The 16,659-nt window shown below is 46.4% G+C and overlaps 1 protein-coding gene across 15 annotated transcripts in view; it reads right to left on the minus strand.

The window, feature by feature from the left end:
* AHI1 (Abelson helper integration site 1) overlaps positions 1-16,659 on the minus strand; it is a 282,040-nt gene that overhangs the window by 115,499 nt on the left and 149,882 nt on the right. Inside the window, exon 22 of one of the 15 annotated variants that reach the window (XM_075597396.1) lies at positions 6,578-7,346. The exons of 13 other annotated variants lie outside the window; for them this stretch is intronic. In XM_075597396.1, coding sequence (XP_075453511.1) covers positions 7,310-7,346 — 37 coding nt within the window. In that variant the 3' untranslated portion in view covers positions 6,578-7,309. Of the gene's footprint in view, positions 1-6,577; positions 7,347-16,659 lie in introns of those variants that run through there. One more of the 15 variants, XM_075597400.1, reaches the window with a different exon arrangement.

A 16,659-nucleotide genomic window follows, 5' to 3' on the forward strand; every position in this document is an offset into this window, starting at 1 on the left:
TTTTCGATCTTGGCATAGCCCTGTGTCATAATCCCCACCATTATTGTTGTTTTAATTGTTATATAGTCAGCTGGTCCCTTTAAGATTCAACCATCCAATGAGGGCCCGGGACTGGTTCTCTATGTGCTTAAATAGCGCATACATTCACTATTGCTCCATTACCCTTGAGGAAGTGACGTCAGTAGTCACGAAACGCGCGTAGGGTGGAGCTTAGTCTGTACGTGTTACTGCGTGCGTGAGCCGGCTGAGGAGAGGAGCGGTGGTGTATTAGTGACGTCATCTGAGGTAGACCTGGTGCTCCGATTCGCAGCAACGAAGATAGGAGATACAGGAGATAGACGCGAGACCTAGCCTCCATACACACCGTGCAGCCATCTTCTCAAGCCTGTGGACGGCACGTTGCAATCCGCTTGCAAGGTCTTATAGCATGTGAGTGCATTTGCTGTTGATCTTAATTGTTTTATTAAATTTTGTTACGGTACTACACCATTGGCATTTTTTATTATATTATGTATCTTCCGTGACTGCGATTTATCCATGTGGAGAGGGCAATTATAACCGCCTGAAGACCCACTGCTATCCAGTCTCATACACCAGAGCACCAGCTAAAGATACCTTTCAAGGCCTCTTGCTATCTACTTTCATGTAAGTAGTTAGCAGCTGTGTGGGTGTGTTCTCCAGTATCAGAGAGTACTGCGCAATGGTTCTTTTGTTTTGTCTGATTTCAGATATACATTCACCAGCAAAGAATTTCTGAAAGATCATCTGTGAGATCTTCGAACTGTTCCTTCATTCAGAGAACTGGGAACTTACCCATCAGGTTTACTATACCTGATAGTGCGCCAAGGACTTTTTTTTCTCTTTGTTTACAAACTCTTTCTTATGTGGCCTTCTACTGCTAGGAGTGTCATCACTAAGCGTGATGACTACAAAGAGAATAATGATATCTCAATAATTCTACTTTAATTTTTATTTTGCATAGCTAGCAGACCCTACAACATTGGGCATATGAAATTACATACACTTTAGTTCCTCTGCCAATATGGGATACAGGAGCTTACATGCATGTGAGCACCTCCTACGTATGCACTATAAACACATGCAATTTATTATATGTACACCTAATTTTACCAATAAAACATAAAGTAGAGGTACTGTAGAAATAAATTCCCTATAAACCGCTGATCATTTATCAAATCAGTCATTGATCTTCAAGCTGTAATGAGCTGAAAGCTCTGAGTTTCAACCAATGGTAAACAGGCAGTTTAACTCTCCTCCGTCACACACTCAGACAGACATATACATATAAAGTACTGTATACCTTATTAATTCTTTTGAAAATTAGTTCACTAAACCGCCATCAAAAAATATCTTTTGAAAAGTAAGGTAATATAAACCTAGAGTAACAGGTGAACAGATCTTTTTGGCTAGCTCCATCTTGTGGTTTGTTGATAGCTACTGTATTTGGTCTGAAGTTATTACAGATAAATACATACAGTACAGCAGGTTCATTGTAAGCTGGTGGTAAGAATTTGGGGAACTTGAAATATTTCAATATTTATGTTCCACAATGAAACCTTCAAAACATATGATATCTAAACGCCTACTACTAGAGACCTGCATTTATTCATTTAGTCTTCATGTCACATTATTTGATATCAATGTCAGTGATCCGTTTGCAAATTCTTTGGTCGATATCCAACATATTGCTGCTAAATTACATAAAATAGTCTATGTATCAAATTCTCCCAGCTGTAAAACGGAACCATAACCAATGCTAAAGAAATGTATCAGATTCTGCTACTGTTTTTTGGGCCAGTTTTTGCAGACTTTGATAAATAAATACCTAGAAGTGTAAAAGACAACCAAAGATGTTTGAACAATTATTCATAATATCTGCTTTTATAATTGAACTTCGTGAATTAAATAAACTATTAAAGTAATATCAAACCAATGATTTGTCGTAATTTAAATGGATACTTCTAAGTTTCTCAAAAATATTTGAAAACATAAAATCAGTTATGTACCAAATAACAGAATTATGTGTTGAGATGTGTTTTAATAAGCTGCCTGATTAAATACATTGAACTGGAAAGGCAAACATTACAAAGCTTAGAATCATGTGCATTGTCGCAACGTGTCCAGCGTGAACGCGCACTCAGCACCACCCTGGACGAGGCCTAAGACAGATAAGTGCGACAATAGGTTCAGGGATTTTAATGTAAAGGCTGAATATGTAAAAACAAGGTGAGTGTGGATCAAAGTATGTCATGATAAAAGGGTATGAGAGAAACTGTGAAACTGAAAAATAATGTGTACAGTACCTTTGTATTTTGGAGAATATGAAAGGATTGATATAATTAAGCACAACATGAATTTGGATGGGATCATCCATAACGTAAATTGTATTAGAAATCCTTAATATTTGGTTACATTTTTCATAAAAGCTAAAGCGGTCCATTTACGATTGGAAATTCCCTAACAGTATAACTCAAGTTCATTATAGTGACATTTGCAACTATTCTTGAATGTTGCCAATTTCATTTGAACACAAGCTCAATCTTGCTTCAGGTACAAACCTAACTCAACCTTGTTAGAACTACCTGTACATTAGGAAATTCCAATATTTTATTGAATTTAAATGATCTGCTTCAAATGCATGGCTTGTACTAACTTTCAGAAGTTAGTGTGCACAAGTTTTGTTTTTTCTGACCCCACATGTATGAATAAATGACAACAATAGGAGAAAGATGGTCTATGCTACCATTTACGGTTTCCATATGTGAGAAGAGAATGTGCTAAGCTGCTGTTACTAATGCCACATTAATGATAATAGCATGTACAAAAGATTTTTGCCATATGAATCACAATATGCAAAACCAGGTGTGGCCAATTCCAGTCCTCTAGGGCCACCAAACAAGTCAGGTTTTCAGGATATGCTTGCTTCAGCACAGGTGGCTCAATCAATAGCTCAGTAGTTGACTGAGCCACTGATTGTGCCACTTGTGCTGAAGCAAGCATATCCTGACCTGTTAGTGACATTGGGGACTGGAGGTGGCCACCCCTGTGCTAAACAGACAATCCAAAAGGCTGCATCCACAAATTAAGTAAAATGTTCTCAGCGAAAGAAGGCATACATACAATGCATTAAACAACAACGGCCTAGATACGCAAAGCTCAGGTCAGTGACTTAACTTTAACATAAAACTTAGCATAAACATTAAGCCCACCAGCATTTCTTCAAAAGACAATAACGCCACGTTAAGCCAGGATTTCTCTCGAAAAGAGCATTGCGTTAAAAATAGTGGCTGTTCGTGATATTGACATGCAAATGACATCCACAAAAGTGTGTTAAAGTTAACGTGTGGACTTGTTACGGAAATTAGGTCATACCTAAAATTTGGCGTTACCCACATCCAGACTCCTAACCTTACATAGCGTTATTTCTTTCTCATCTTCAGTTAAAACACCTATTTTAAGGGTTGGATCGGAGTAACACCAAGGCAGGCATGAAGTCACATAATTGGTAGATAACACAATGTTGGGCTACGAGACGCGACTTTAAGCCTAGGCTAATGAGATCTAGGACAGCTGTTGTGCATATAATGAATTGAGGATACATGTTAACCTAAGGGAACATAGTGTTCATTCTTGTTTTAGGTAACGTTATTTTATGAGCACTAACTTCGAGTAGCTTTATGGATCTGACCCTAATATGTTAGCAACTGTTTTTGGGGAGGTAATGGTGCTATAATAAGTACATACAATGTGAATCAGTAAAGTGGTAAGCACACGAGACCGTGTGCTCAAAGGAAAAATTCACTTACTGTAAATGCACACCACTGACAATTAGGATAGAACTTTTAATAGTATTACTTAAAACATATTACCGATTGTAAGTGTAACAGTAATTAAAAAGTCAAATTAACAGTGATGAGATGAAATACCAGTGATCCCTGCTTAATAACCACTGAGACACAGTATATTACTTGTCAAGTGATAGGGATTAAATGGTTAAACTCAGCGTTGATAGGAATGCCCAGCAGAGAACAGAAGCACAACTCAGTAATGCACCTTTAAATAATTGAATTTTCTAAAGACCATAGTAGGTACTAGCTTTAGTTCTAATAAGGTGCAACTGATAATATTATACCATAAACAACCCTCTATACCCTGAATTAAGCTTGCCTAGCCCAATAGGGCAGCAAAAGCCCTTGACCGGGGGGCGCTGCCCCCCCTTTTATGAATCCGATTGGCCGCAATTGCGGCCGTGGGAGGGGCCTTGGGGTATAGGCTAGCAGCCCAAGCTCAGGAACGGTCACTTGTTCCTGAGCTGCAGCGGTTTCCCACCCAACCCTAGAAGTAGAGTTTAACGGATGTTTGGGCAACGTTGTTAACATTTCTCTCTTTTGCAGGGTAAAACCTGAAATACTCTTTGAACAAACAAGGACTGAAGTTCCTGAAGGAGGGGTTAATTTGTAAAAGCTGGGGGTTGAAGCAAGGGGGGCAAGTCACCGGAACGTACTTCCGGGTGCTCTCTTGCGGCGCCGGCCTAGGCCAGCGGTCGGTTTGCTTAACCCATCACCGAACATTCTGGCAGGGATTGGCAGTTATGCCATCTCCATTTATAAATAAACAAAGCCGCAGCCTTTATACCGCCAGGCGGTTTCTTCTCGTTATTCGTGTGTTATGTGTGGGTAGTGGGAAAGGGTGGGAAAGCTTGCGCCTCCTTCGTCATGGAGAGGTGTATATCAGGAGCAGTGCGCTACCTTAGGAAATGGGTATATAAATATAGTGCGTGTGATGAATAAAAGGCAACCCTCACACACCACTAATAAAATAAATATGACAATGCAAAGCCGACCAAAAATGAAGAGAATGGCTGGATATGGTGTTGCAATCAAAACTAATAAACTGAAATGAATACTGCCTTAAACCATAATACTGTAATTCAGCATTGAATCAAAAATAAATAAACCATAAAGACCAACCTAAAGTATCACTGGATAGTTTCAATCAAACTCCTGTTGTTAATAACTAAATGGTATAACGAAATATATCATAATGCTCTGATCAGCTGAGAAATCATAGCTCAAAACCTAAAAACGCTCCATAACGGAGGCTGATGACATCACTACGTGCCCACGTGGGCATTAAGAGTGTTTTAGTTGATGCTTTGATTGGTTCAAACAATGTTGAACTAGTGTGCGATTTGTGGAAGAGGAATTTAGAGTTAACAGATTTATAAAATGTTTTAAGTGACACCAAATCCATTTATGAAACCTTTCTTTTTTTGCCTTCCGTTGTCATAAGTGACATGATAACTTGAATATAGCAGCCTCCTCGTGACTATGAGAATAATGATCTCTCAGCATTTGTATTTAAAATATCATATTTCTCAGCTACACTAGTGCAGAAGTACATTGTTATAGATTGTGACAAGAACCTGCGTTTTAGAAAGAATATAGAATTCCAAAAAATTGAGTCTGTATAGAATGACAATATCCCATAAGATTATACAAATAAAAAAAGACAATTCATGACAGCATTCATATCATTGTTTACAGGCTGTGATTCCTGATCTAATATTTAATTAACTTGCCACAGCCAAGTAAGTACATGAGGTTTATATCTGATTTGGAAAAACTAGAACAAGATTACGCTTGCAGAAGGTTTGGCTTAGAAATCTTCGGCACTCAAATCACAGATATCGAACACGCTTCTAGTATTATTCCTGGGCTATATCCCATTTTCTGTAGGCACTTTTATTTCATACGTCAAATTAATTCTAAAACTGTCACCTACTGTAGGCTTCCACAATAATAGGGTTCAATAACAGGCATACAACCTAAAAACCATCTTGTAGACACACACTTCAATATTTCTAATAGCCCTATGTGTTCTAAACTGGGGTCTAAGTAGCAGCATGACTTAATTTCGTAACAAATCTCATCCCCTTTATCAATTAGTGCATTTAAAGGAGCAGCTCCGGATCTCAACCACATTCATTTCAGCTCCGGGGACACCCTACTTTTTGAGATACTCCGTAGGTGCTGCTGGTAGTATGTCCGTCTGGGTAATCAATATGGAGGCTTAAACCTGCTGCGGCACAGGAGCCAATAGGAAGCCGCACGTTAACCGTCTCGCCTTCCTATTGGCCCACGTGACACAGGGGATTTAAACCTCCATGAAGCAACGGCTCCACCTATAGAGCTAAGTATCTTGGGAAGCAGGGGGATCCCTGGAGCTGAAGTTAAGGTAGCTCAATATACAATAAAGCCAGGACTGCACAATGAAGTGATGGATTAATACATATAATATTACGGTGGGTTCCATAATAACTTGGATAGGAGGCATCAGACTAATAACTCATAATCAGATTTTGTTGTGCTAAAAAAACAATATCAGATTTTGCAAAGTGCAATTAAAGCCCAATCATTTTATTTAGGGATTTATTTTTTGTGTACAAATTTTACAAAATACTGGCACTGTTGCAGACATAGCATAAGTTAAATGCAAGTGGCACAAATTTTTAAATAACAGTCTGTTATTTGTAAAATCTAAGTGACTCAGTACAGTACCTGTTTTAAATTGTAAACTTGTAAGTGGAGACTAAAGCTGTAAGCAAGGACATCGAAATTGAATGAGTTTGAACCTGGTTCAATTCCCGGTGTCAGCTTCTTGTGACCTTGAGCTTGTGACTTTAACTCCCTGTGCCTGAGGCACCAAACATATAGATTCTAAGCTCACCGGGGCAGAGACTGTGTCTGTAAAAATTCCTATGTGGTGCATATTGTGCACTCTACTGTAATTATGAAGCGCTTTAAGTCCCATTGGGATAGGGTGACTAGATGTCCCGGTTTAGCCAGGACAGTCATGGTTTTTCGCCGTTTGTTCCAGGTCCCGACATTTCTGGCCACTTCCCGGTTTTTCTCTACATTGGCCGCGCATGCGTGATTGGTGCTTGTGCTCATGCGCGGTCAGCACTTGCTTTCCATAGATGTATAAAATGAACAGGTAGCAATAAGTTTGTAAGAGACAAGGACCGTAGCAGACGGACGAACACAAGTGAATTATATATACGCCTCATAATGTCATGCTGATCATTTCAATCTGACTAAGCAAAACTAAGACAATTGCAGAACGCTCTAGTAAGGTTTGGGCTTAAGACCTTGTAATATATTTTCTCATGTGAAAGTTCCTTTTAAACATGCATCTTATTTTCTCTTAGAGTTGTTTTTTCCAGGAATCTTGATTTTCAGGTTTGTCAATCTACATTTTTTGAATGATCCTGAAAAGTTTCCCATCTTTAATGCTTTGTTAACATTTTCTGTGCAATGCTGACCCTAAACATTTTGGCAGAGAAGTCAATGGAGCATGCAATAATTATTTTGGCAACATGGAAAATATACACACTTGTTAATGATAAGACTCAAACACAGCTACAGTACCTACTTTTATAGCTTGACTTGCAAGAAGAAAAAGATTGGACAACATGTATTGTATTGTTATTAGCAAACAAAATATATAAAATGTAAATATACAAAATATAAAAAGTTAACTGGTTACACATACATATATATACGCGCACACACACACTAAGGGTGGGCACTTTCACTGGTATTTTAGTTATGACATTGCCAGAACTCAATTGGTTTTGGATTAAAAAAAAAACTATAAGTGAAAAAACTATAAATAGACAAGATTTTTTCTTCTTCAAACTTTTGGGCAATTTTTTTTTTTCATTTGAACTATGTATTTGTGCAGTTCATACAAAAATTGAGAACTAATATAGATGTATGTATGTATACATGTATGTATGTATGTATGTATGTATGTACGTATGTACGTATGTACGTATGTATGTACGTACGTACCATTGTGTGTGTATAATGCACATGTGAAAAGGGGCAGGGCTACCGCACTACTGCTCCGGCTGCAATAATGTATGCTTCATCTGTTATAAAAAAACACACACACACACACATTATTGCAGCCGGAGCCTTAGTGTGGTAGCCCTGCCCCTTTTCACATGTGCATAATATACACACAATGGCGGTTGCTCCCGGCAGCGCATTTGTGTCTCTCGCTGCAATGCACCAGCAGAAGCAAGAACGTCTGCCACATTTGCAAATATAAAGTTTCAATTGATAAATATGGTTACAGCAACAGGATTGAATTAGCAGAATGTAAAATCTTCTATATTATCAATTCATTTTTTAATAAGAATCTATGTAGAAAATAGACATGGAAAAGATCAAGTCTTATCAAGAATAAAATTGATGACATCCAGTGCTTTTTTGTAATATAAAAGATGCCGATACCCAGTCTATTACCTTCTCCTGCTCTTCATCTCCTCTCGCGGCATCAAGTCAACGTGGCGCCATGTGACGTCACAGCATAATTTGACGCTGCATTGCCATGGCGATGCATTGTTACAAGATGCTGTCGGAGATGAGGAGCAGGAGGAGAAGGTAAGAGAAAAAGGTGACGGTATCAGCGTTTACCGTCACAAAAAAGCCCTGACTTTAGCCTAGCTAACAAGAAACGCATGATTCAAGACTGCATCGTCTTTAACCTTTTTGACGGTGGTCAGTGATGGGTCTGTTGAAAATTACATCCTAATGTGAAGATAGAAAGCGGAATAAAAAAAACTAACAACATCAAGAACCTCACAAATAACAGCAGAGCTGTAAAATCCTACAAATTCTCATGATGCATTAGTACTATAAGTTGATAAACAATTATGACAAACTTATGAACAATATATCTGAAAGTGAATAGAAACCTGGAGGAAGAAGGGGAAAAAAAGGATTTAGAGAGCTGTGAACAGAGGCGGATTTCAAAATCCGCCACCCCTATGCACTTGCCTGTGTCGGTCGCCTTCTTTCTGCCGCCCTGCTGCTTCTTTGGCAAGCCCAACGGCAAATGATGCGCGGACATCGCACCGGGGCACGTTATCATGGAAACGCATCGTCATTTGACATTGCCATGGCAACAAGACACAGTATGACGCCACGTTTGTGACGTCCGTGGCATTCATTTGATGGTGGGATTCCAAAGGAGCAGGAGGGCAGCGGAAAGGAGGCGGCTGACACAGGCAAGTGAATTCCCACTAGATCCGATAAGCCCAAGATTTTTGCCGCCCCAAAATGTTGCTGTGCCGCCTTGGGACCAGGCTTTATGGGCCTAATGGGAAATCTGGCACTGGCTGTGAACGACTATCTACAAGTGCTCAGCTGAGGATGGAAGAACATTTTATTGCAATATGGCAAAGACAACAAAAGTTTATTAAAGAAGCAAAATCAACGAACTCAAACAAGATGAATCAACAATATAAGACTGAGGACTTACTGTATTGTACAGTGAATTAAGGTTTTATATAACACAATAAAACAGAGTATAGTCTAAAAGATGAAGCGTGATAAGAAACCACCACTGTTGTACAATGTGTCCTTTAAGAAGAACTAGCAAAGGCAATAAAATCAGTGAAGAATGGAAAATCCCCTGTGGAAGATCAAATAACTACTGCGTAAAAAGAATAGAAAAAGTGCAGAAGAATGGAGCAATGCAATATCTATCCTCATCTTATACTATATTAGTGAAAGCACTGTATGTTTGCCTGCCTGGATGTCCGGTGTCCCTAGGGGAAATCTCATTGGTCCCTTGGCCCGCCCGCCCCCGCACACCTCTCATTGGCCTGAGGCGGAGTGACGGGCCAAAGGACACACAGGGACACACACACACACAGGGAACACAGGGACACACACACACAGGGGGACACACACACACAGGGGGACACACACACACAGACACACACACACACACACACACACACACACAGGGACACACACACAGGGACACACACACACACACACAGTGACACACACACACACACACACACACAGAGGGACACAGGGACACACACACACACAGTGACAGACACACACACAGTGACACACACACACACACACTGTTACATACATTAGCGGGGCTCACAGTGTTAGCAGCACCCGCGCGCACCTCCTCCTCTCCCCGTGTCTCCCGCGCTTTCACCCCGACCCCCCCCCCTCCCCCGGCGCCGCTACAGTCAGCGGGACACACACACTATTATTACCCCTTCAGCGCCCCCCCCACCACCCAGTGTCAGCGGCCGTGCGAGACCCCCCCTCTATATCTCCCACCTCTCCCCCCCCCCACACATATACATGCCCCCCCCTCCCCGGCGCTACAACTCACCCCTCCCCGGCGGGGAACAGCCAGTGGCCAGGCAGGCTGCCAAGATGGCGGCGCCCGGGACACAGCGGGAGGAGCGGCCACAACACGCTGCCTCCCGCCTCAGATCCACAGTGGGACCTGCCGGATGGGTGAGTGAGCGGCCTTCACCTCCCCCTCCACCCCCCCTTCACCTCCCCTCCACCCCCCCCCTCCCCTCCAGTGTCAGTGTCTCCCCGATACCCCCCCCCCCCCCGGCGCCGCTACAGTCAGCGGGGGAGCGAGCGAAGCGCCCGGGACACAGCGGGAGAGCGGCCACAACACGCTGCCATCCCGCCTCAGATCCACGTGGGACCTGCCGGACGGGTGAGTGAGCGGCCTTCACCTCCCCTCACCCCCCATCACCTCCCCTCACCCCCTTTCACCTCCCCTCACTCCACTTCTCCCTTCCACCCCCCCTTCACCCTCCCCATTTACCTCCCCCCCTCCACCCCCCCTTCACCTCCCCTCCACCCCCCCCCCCCTTCACCTCCCTTCCACCCCCCCCTTCACCTCCCTTCCACCCCCCCTTCACCTCCCTTCCACTCCCCCCCTCCACCCCCCACCTTCACCTCCCCTCCACCCCCCCTTCACCTCCCCTCCACCCCCCCTTCCCACTGCCCCCCCCCCCTTCCCACCGCCTCCCCCCCTTCCCACCGCCTCCCCCCCCCCTTCCCACCGCCTCCCCCCCTTCCCACCGCCTCCCCCCCCCTTCCCACCGCCTCCCCCCCCTTCCCACCGCCCCCCCCTTCCCACCGCCTCCCCCCTTCCCCCCCTTCCCACCGCCTCCCCCCCCTTCCCACCGCCTCCCAGCCCCCCTTCCCACCGCCTCCCAGCCCCCCTTCCCACCGCCTCCCCCCACCCCTTCCCACCGCCTCCCCCCCCCTTCCCCCCTTCCCACCGCCTCCCTCCCCCCTTCCCACCGCCTCCCACCCCCCTTCCCACCGCCTCCCACCCCCCGCCATCCCACCGCCTCCCACCCCCCGCCTTCCATCTCCGCCCACCCCCCGCCTCCCCTTCCCACCTCCTCCCCCTTCCCACCACCTCACCCCTCCCCCCCCTTCCCACCACCTCCCCCCCCTTTCCACCACCTCCCCCCCCTTTCCACCACCTCCCCCCCCGTTCCACCACCTCCCCCCCTTCCCACCACCTCCACCCTCCCCCCCTTCCCACCACCTCCCCCCTCCCCCCCTTCCCACCACCTCCCCCCTCCCCCCCTTCCCACCACCTCCCCCCTCCTCCCCCTGCCCACCACCTTCCCCCTCCTCCCCATCCCACCACCGTCCCCCTCCTCCCCCTTCCCACCACCTTCCCCCTCCTCCCCCTTCCCACCACATCCCCCCCTCCCCCTTCCCACCACATCCCCCCGCCTCCCACCCCCCGCCATCCCACCGCCTCCCACCCCCCGCCTTCCACCTCCTCCCACCCCCCGCCTTCCCACCGCCTCCCACCCCCCGCCTCCCCCTTCCCACCTCCTCCCCCTTCCCACCACCTCACCCCTCCCCCCCTTCCCACCACCTCCCCCCCTTTCCACCACCTCCCCCCCTTCCCACCACCTCCCCCCCCTTTCCACCACCTCCCCCCCTTCCCACCACCTCCACCCTCCCCCCTTCCCACCACCTCCCCCCTCCCCCCCTTCCCCCTCCTCCCCCTTCCCACCACAACCCCCCCCTCCCCCTTCCCACCACATCCCCCCTTCTCTCCATTTCCACCACCTTCCCCCTCCTCCTCCTTCCCACCACCTCCCCCCTTCCCACCACCTCCCCCCTTCTCCCCCTTCCCACCACCTCCCCCCTTCTCCCCCTTTCCACCACCTCCCCCCTTCTCCCCCTTTCCACCACCTCCCCCCTTCTCCCCCTTTCCACCACCTCCCCCCCTCCTCCCCCTTCCCACCACTTCTCCCCTTCCCCCCCTGCTCCCCTTCCCCCCCCTCCGCTCCCCTTCACCCCCCCCTCCGCTCCCTTTCCACCCCCCCCTCCGCTCCTCTTCCCCCCCCTCCGCTCCTCTTCCCCCCCCCTCCACCTCTTTTTCCCCTTTCCCCTCCCACCCCCTCCCACACTTCCACCCCCTCCTCTAACCCTTCCCCCCCCTCCTCTACCCTTCCCCCCCTCCTCTAACCCTTCCCCCCCTCCTCTAACCTTCCCCCCCTCCTCTAACCCTTCCCCCCCTCCTCTAACCCTTCCCCCCCCTCCTCTAACCCTTCCCCCCCCTCCTCTAACCCTTCCCCCCCCTCCTCTAACCCTTCCCCCCCCTCCTCTAACCCTTCCCCCCCCTCCTCTAACCCTTCCCCCCCTCTAACCCTCCCCCCTCCTCTAACCCTCCCCCCCCTCCTCTAACCCTTCCCCCCCTCCTCTAACCCTTCCCCCCCTCCTCTAACCCTTCCCCCCCTCCTCTAACCCTTCCCCCCCTCCTCTAACCCTTCCCCCCCTCCTCTAACCCTTCCCCCCCTCCTCTAACCCTTCCCCCCTCCTCTAACCCTTCCCCCCCTCCTCTAACCCTTCCCCCCCTCCTCTAACCCTTCCCCCCCCCTCCTCTAACCCTTCCCCCCCCCTCCTCTAACCCTTCCCCCCCCTCCTCTAACCCTTCCCCCCCCTCCTCTAACCCTTCCCCCCCCCTCCTCTAACCCTTCCCCCCCCTCCTCTAACCCTTCCCCCCCCCTCCTCTAACCCTTCCCCCCCCCTCCTCTAACCCTTCCCCCCCCCTCCTCTAACCCTTCCCCCCCTCCTCTAACCCTTCCCCCCCTCCTCTAACCCTGCCCCCCTCCTCCACCCCTTGCCCCCCCTCCTCCACGCCTTGCCCCCCTCCTCCACGCCTTGCCCCCCTCCTCCACCCCCTCCTCCCCTTCCCGCCGCCCTTCGCCTTCATGCCCGCCTTACCGCCTCCCCACCCCCGCCTCTGCCTTTCACCCGCCCTTACTCCGGCCGCCTCTGCCTTTCACCCACCGCCTCACAGCCGCTGCACGCACTCAACAGACACCCGCCACACTCGACACATACCTGCCGCCACACACACCTGCTGCCTCCCGCCCCTACGCACCGACATCACTGACCCACCGCCTCACACCCTAGCAGGACCCCCACTCACAGACAGCACTCACAACCCACGCGCCAGCCGCCGCCTCACACCCTTGCAGGACCCCCACTCACAGACAGCACTCACAACCCACGCACCACCCGCCGCCTCACACCCTAGCAGGACCCCCACTCGCACACAGCACTCACAACCCACGCGCCACCCGCCGCCTCACACCCTAGCAGGACACACGACTCAGATTTTTACATCACTTATGCCACCAAAATATACATTGTACTGTGGTGTGGTTACAATAAACCATTTTTATACAACATCGTATTACATTTTCTTACATCTTTCTTTTCAATATTATTATCCAACCTTTACAACAAACAGTCACCTATTGTTCCACGATTTATAAATAATACTACCTATTACGCATTTACATCCCGGGCAACGCCGGGTCTCTCAGCTAGTCCATGATAAAGGAGACAAAGAATACCTAGACCAATCACTCCTACTTCCACTCACTTTCCCTACTAATCTTACTCGATCTCTTTGCTGTTTTTGATACTGTTGATCACTCTCTTCTCCATATTCTAAACTCTAAACAAAGCCCTATCCTACTTCTCATCTTACCTCTCATCGCCCATTTTCTGTCTCTTGTGCTAACATGTCTTCGTTTTCTGTCGATCTGTCTGTTGGAGTACCTCCCTCAGGGCTCTGTTCTGGGACCTCTCCTTTTCGCTCTCTATACCCCATCACTTTGTGACCTCATGAACTCTTTTAGGTATCATCTCTATGCAGCTGATATGCATATATATCTGTCCACCCCTACCCTCATATATATAATCCAGTCCCAAGTCTCGGATTGCCTCCTAGCTATATCTTTGTGGATGGCGTTCCACCACCTTAAACTTAATGTCAAAAACTGAGCCCCTCATATTTCTGCCTAAATCTGACCAAACACCCCCCTTTTCCATCACAGTAAATGGTACTACCATCTCTCCTGTCGCCAAAGCACATTGCCTAGGAGTGACATTTGACTCTTTCCTTTCCATTCATGGCATGGCCAAACTGTGTCCCTTCTTCCTCCATAATATTGCCAAGATCCACCCTTTCCTCTGTCAAATAACTGCTAAAACTTGAATGCGTGCCCTTTTCCTCTCCCGTATGGATTATTGTAACATACTGCTAAAAGGCCTTTTTGCCTCACAGCTTTCTCCCTGCAATCAATCCAAAATTAGGCTGCTAAAATAATTTAACTCTCTCCCTAAACAGTATCTGCTTATCTCCTCCTTCAATCCCTCTCCTGGCTTCCCATCAAATTTTGGATCACTTCCTTACTTTAAGGCTTTCCACTCATCTGCTCCTTCCTACATATCAGCTTTGATCTGTCTTTATGCCCCTGCTTGTCTCCTTTGTTCTACCCACAACTATCTCCATTCCACCCTTAACACCTAGAGCTTTCTCTCTCTCCCTGAAGAGTCTTAAACCCTTTTCCCTCACTGCACCTCATCTGTTGAACTCCCTTACACTCAGTATACGCCAAGCACCTTCCCTCTCCATCTCCGAGACAAACCTGAAAACACACCTCTTAAATGAAGCAACCCAATAGCTTGGACACATGGCTATTGTCCCACAGTCACTCCTGCCAAACACTGCCATATACTTCACTTATTCCCTCACCTGCTGTCTCCATAAGTTTTTCAACATACAGTACCACTTAGATTTCCTTTCCCATTGTCTGACCTTGTTGCGCTTATTGTATTATAATTCTCTGACCTTGTTGCGCTTATTGCAATATAATTCCCTGTACTGTATTGTCCTTGTAAAGCGCTGAGTACACTGTAGGCACAATATAAATATATACGTACATATATGCATACTTGCAGGATTTTCACAAAGATACCCAGTAATCGGATGCAACAGACCCTAGACTTTGCTGAGCCTAGAGAACTAGTGGGATTTTGCAGTAGATTCATCTCAAAGAACCATATTCAAGTTATACAAGAAGTGGTTTCTTGAAGTAATGAATACAACCTACCACTTAGTTTAGGATTCGTAGATTATGAAAAAGCATTCGGTCTACACCTCGGCCATTTGAAATGCATTAAGTAAAAATGTTGAAGAAATGTACATTGATATTATAAGGAACATTTACAAGAATTACTGCAAACAGACTACGTGAAGATACAAGCAAGATAACGATCAAGAAGGAAATTTTACAAGAGAACACCATGTCACAAACTTGACGAAAAGGGAACCTAGTGAGTGAGCACTCAATCACAATATGGGTATGAATTGTATTAAAACATTTTATTATCATCAACGAATAAAATAAAGGGATTTAAAATAAATAAACAGCATATAAATGTAACTATGATCAAAATAACATTGCTGTAGGCTATGTTGATAAACATATGGGAGATATGACAGTGGGTCAAAATCTCATGCTGTACATTGACAGCCTAAGTTGATTAAGGGTTAATATTCTTCACTGCTGTGTAGTAACTGCCTATCTGGCCAGTAGTGTATATGGGTGAGTATTACCAACAAGTAGGAATAGAGAACTAGCTTACTGATGACCCAACTAATAGTAGGTATTCAGAATACTTCACACAGAGAGTATCTCCATGTGGGAGCACATAGCTCCTAGTCCAGTACGGTAGGAATACACTACTGCATAGAGCAAAGGTAATCAAGGCAGTTAAAAGAAATCGCAAGGGGATCTGAGTGATCACCTATGGTTAGTAAACAAAAGGTGTCTATTGTATCGTGTCCCTAGATAAGATAGTGAGTGTCAATTACTTGTATCTGTAGCGTTAGCAGCCCGTTGGAGTAGGCAGCTTTGCTATGAGTGAGGGAAAGACGTCACCCGTCCAGTAGCAGAACACAGCAGCCCAAGGTATATACGCTGCTGTGCCCCCTAAGAGTTACGTGCCCTAAAGAAGCGTTCTTGCGTGAAACGCACGCGTTGGCCACACTCTCCCACACACACGGGATGCTACCATTGCGGCTGCAACATTTATGTCTACTCTATTCAAGTTGCGGAGTCCCGGCGTTTATTTCACTAACAGTTGTGCTACATCCCGATCCTGCATATAGCTTTCTATATTGCAGGCTCTCTTGTTGGTTATTAGGGAAACTTATTCTCATTGCATATTTATTCTAGGCTTATCCTCGAGCACATCAGCGCTGATACCTATGATCAGTGCTGATGTAGGGGATAATGCAGGCATAAGTCAGTGTCAGTGTTCAATTACTCCTTTGGCTCTGTTCGCGCTGGTTTTGAATACTCGATACATACTAACCTTGCTACCACTGCAACAGTATTCATTCTGGTATTTAAACATCCCTGTTGGTCTGTGCACGATAGCTAATCAGTATATC

The sequence above is a fragment of the Ascaphus truei genome, chromosome 4 (assembly GCF_040206685.1).
Source record: "Ascaphus truei isolate aAscTru1 chromosome 4, aAscTru1.hap1, whole genome shotgun sequence".
Taxonomy (NCBI): Eukaryota; Metazoa; Chordata; class Amphibia; order Anura; family Ascaphidae; genus Ascaphus; species Ascaphus truei.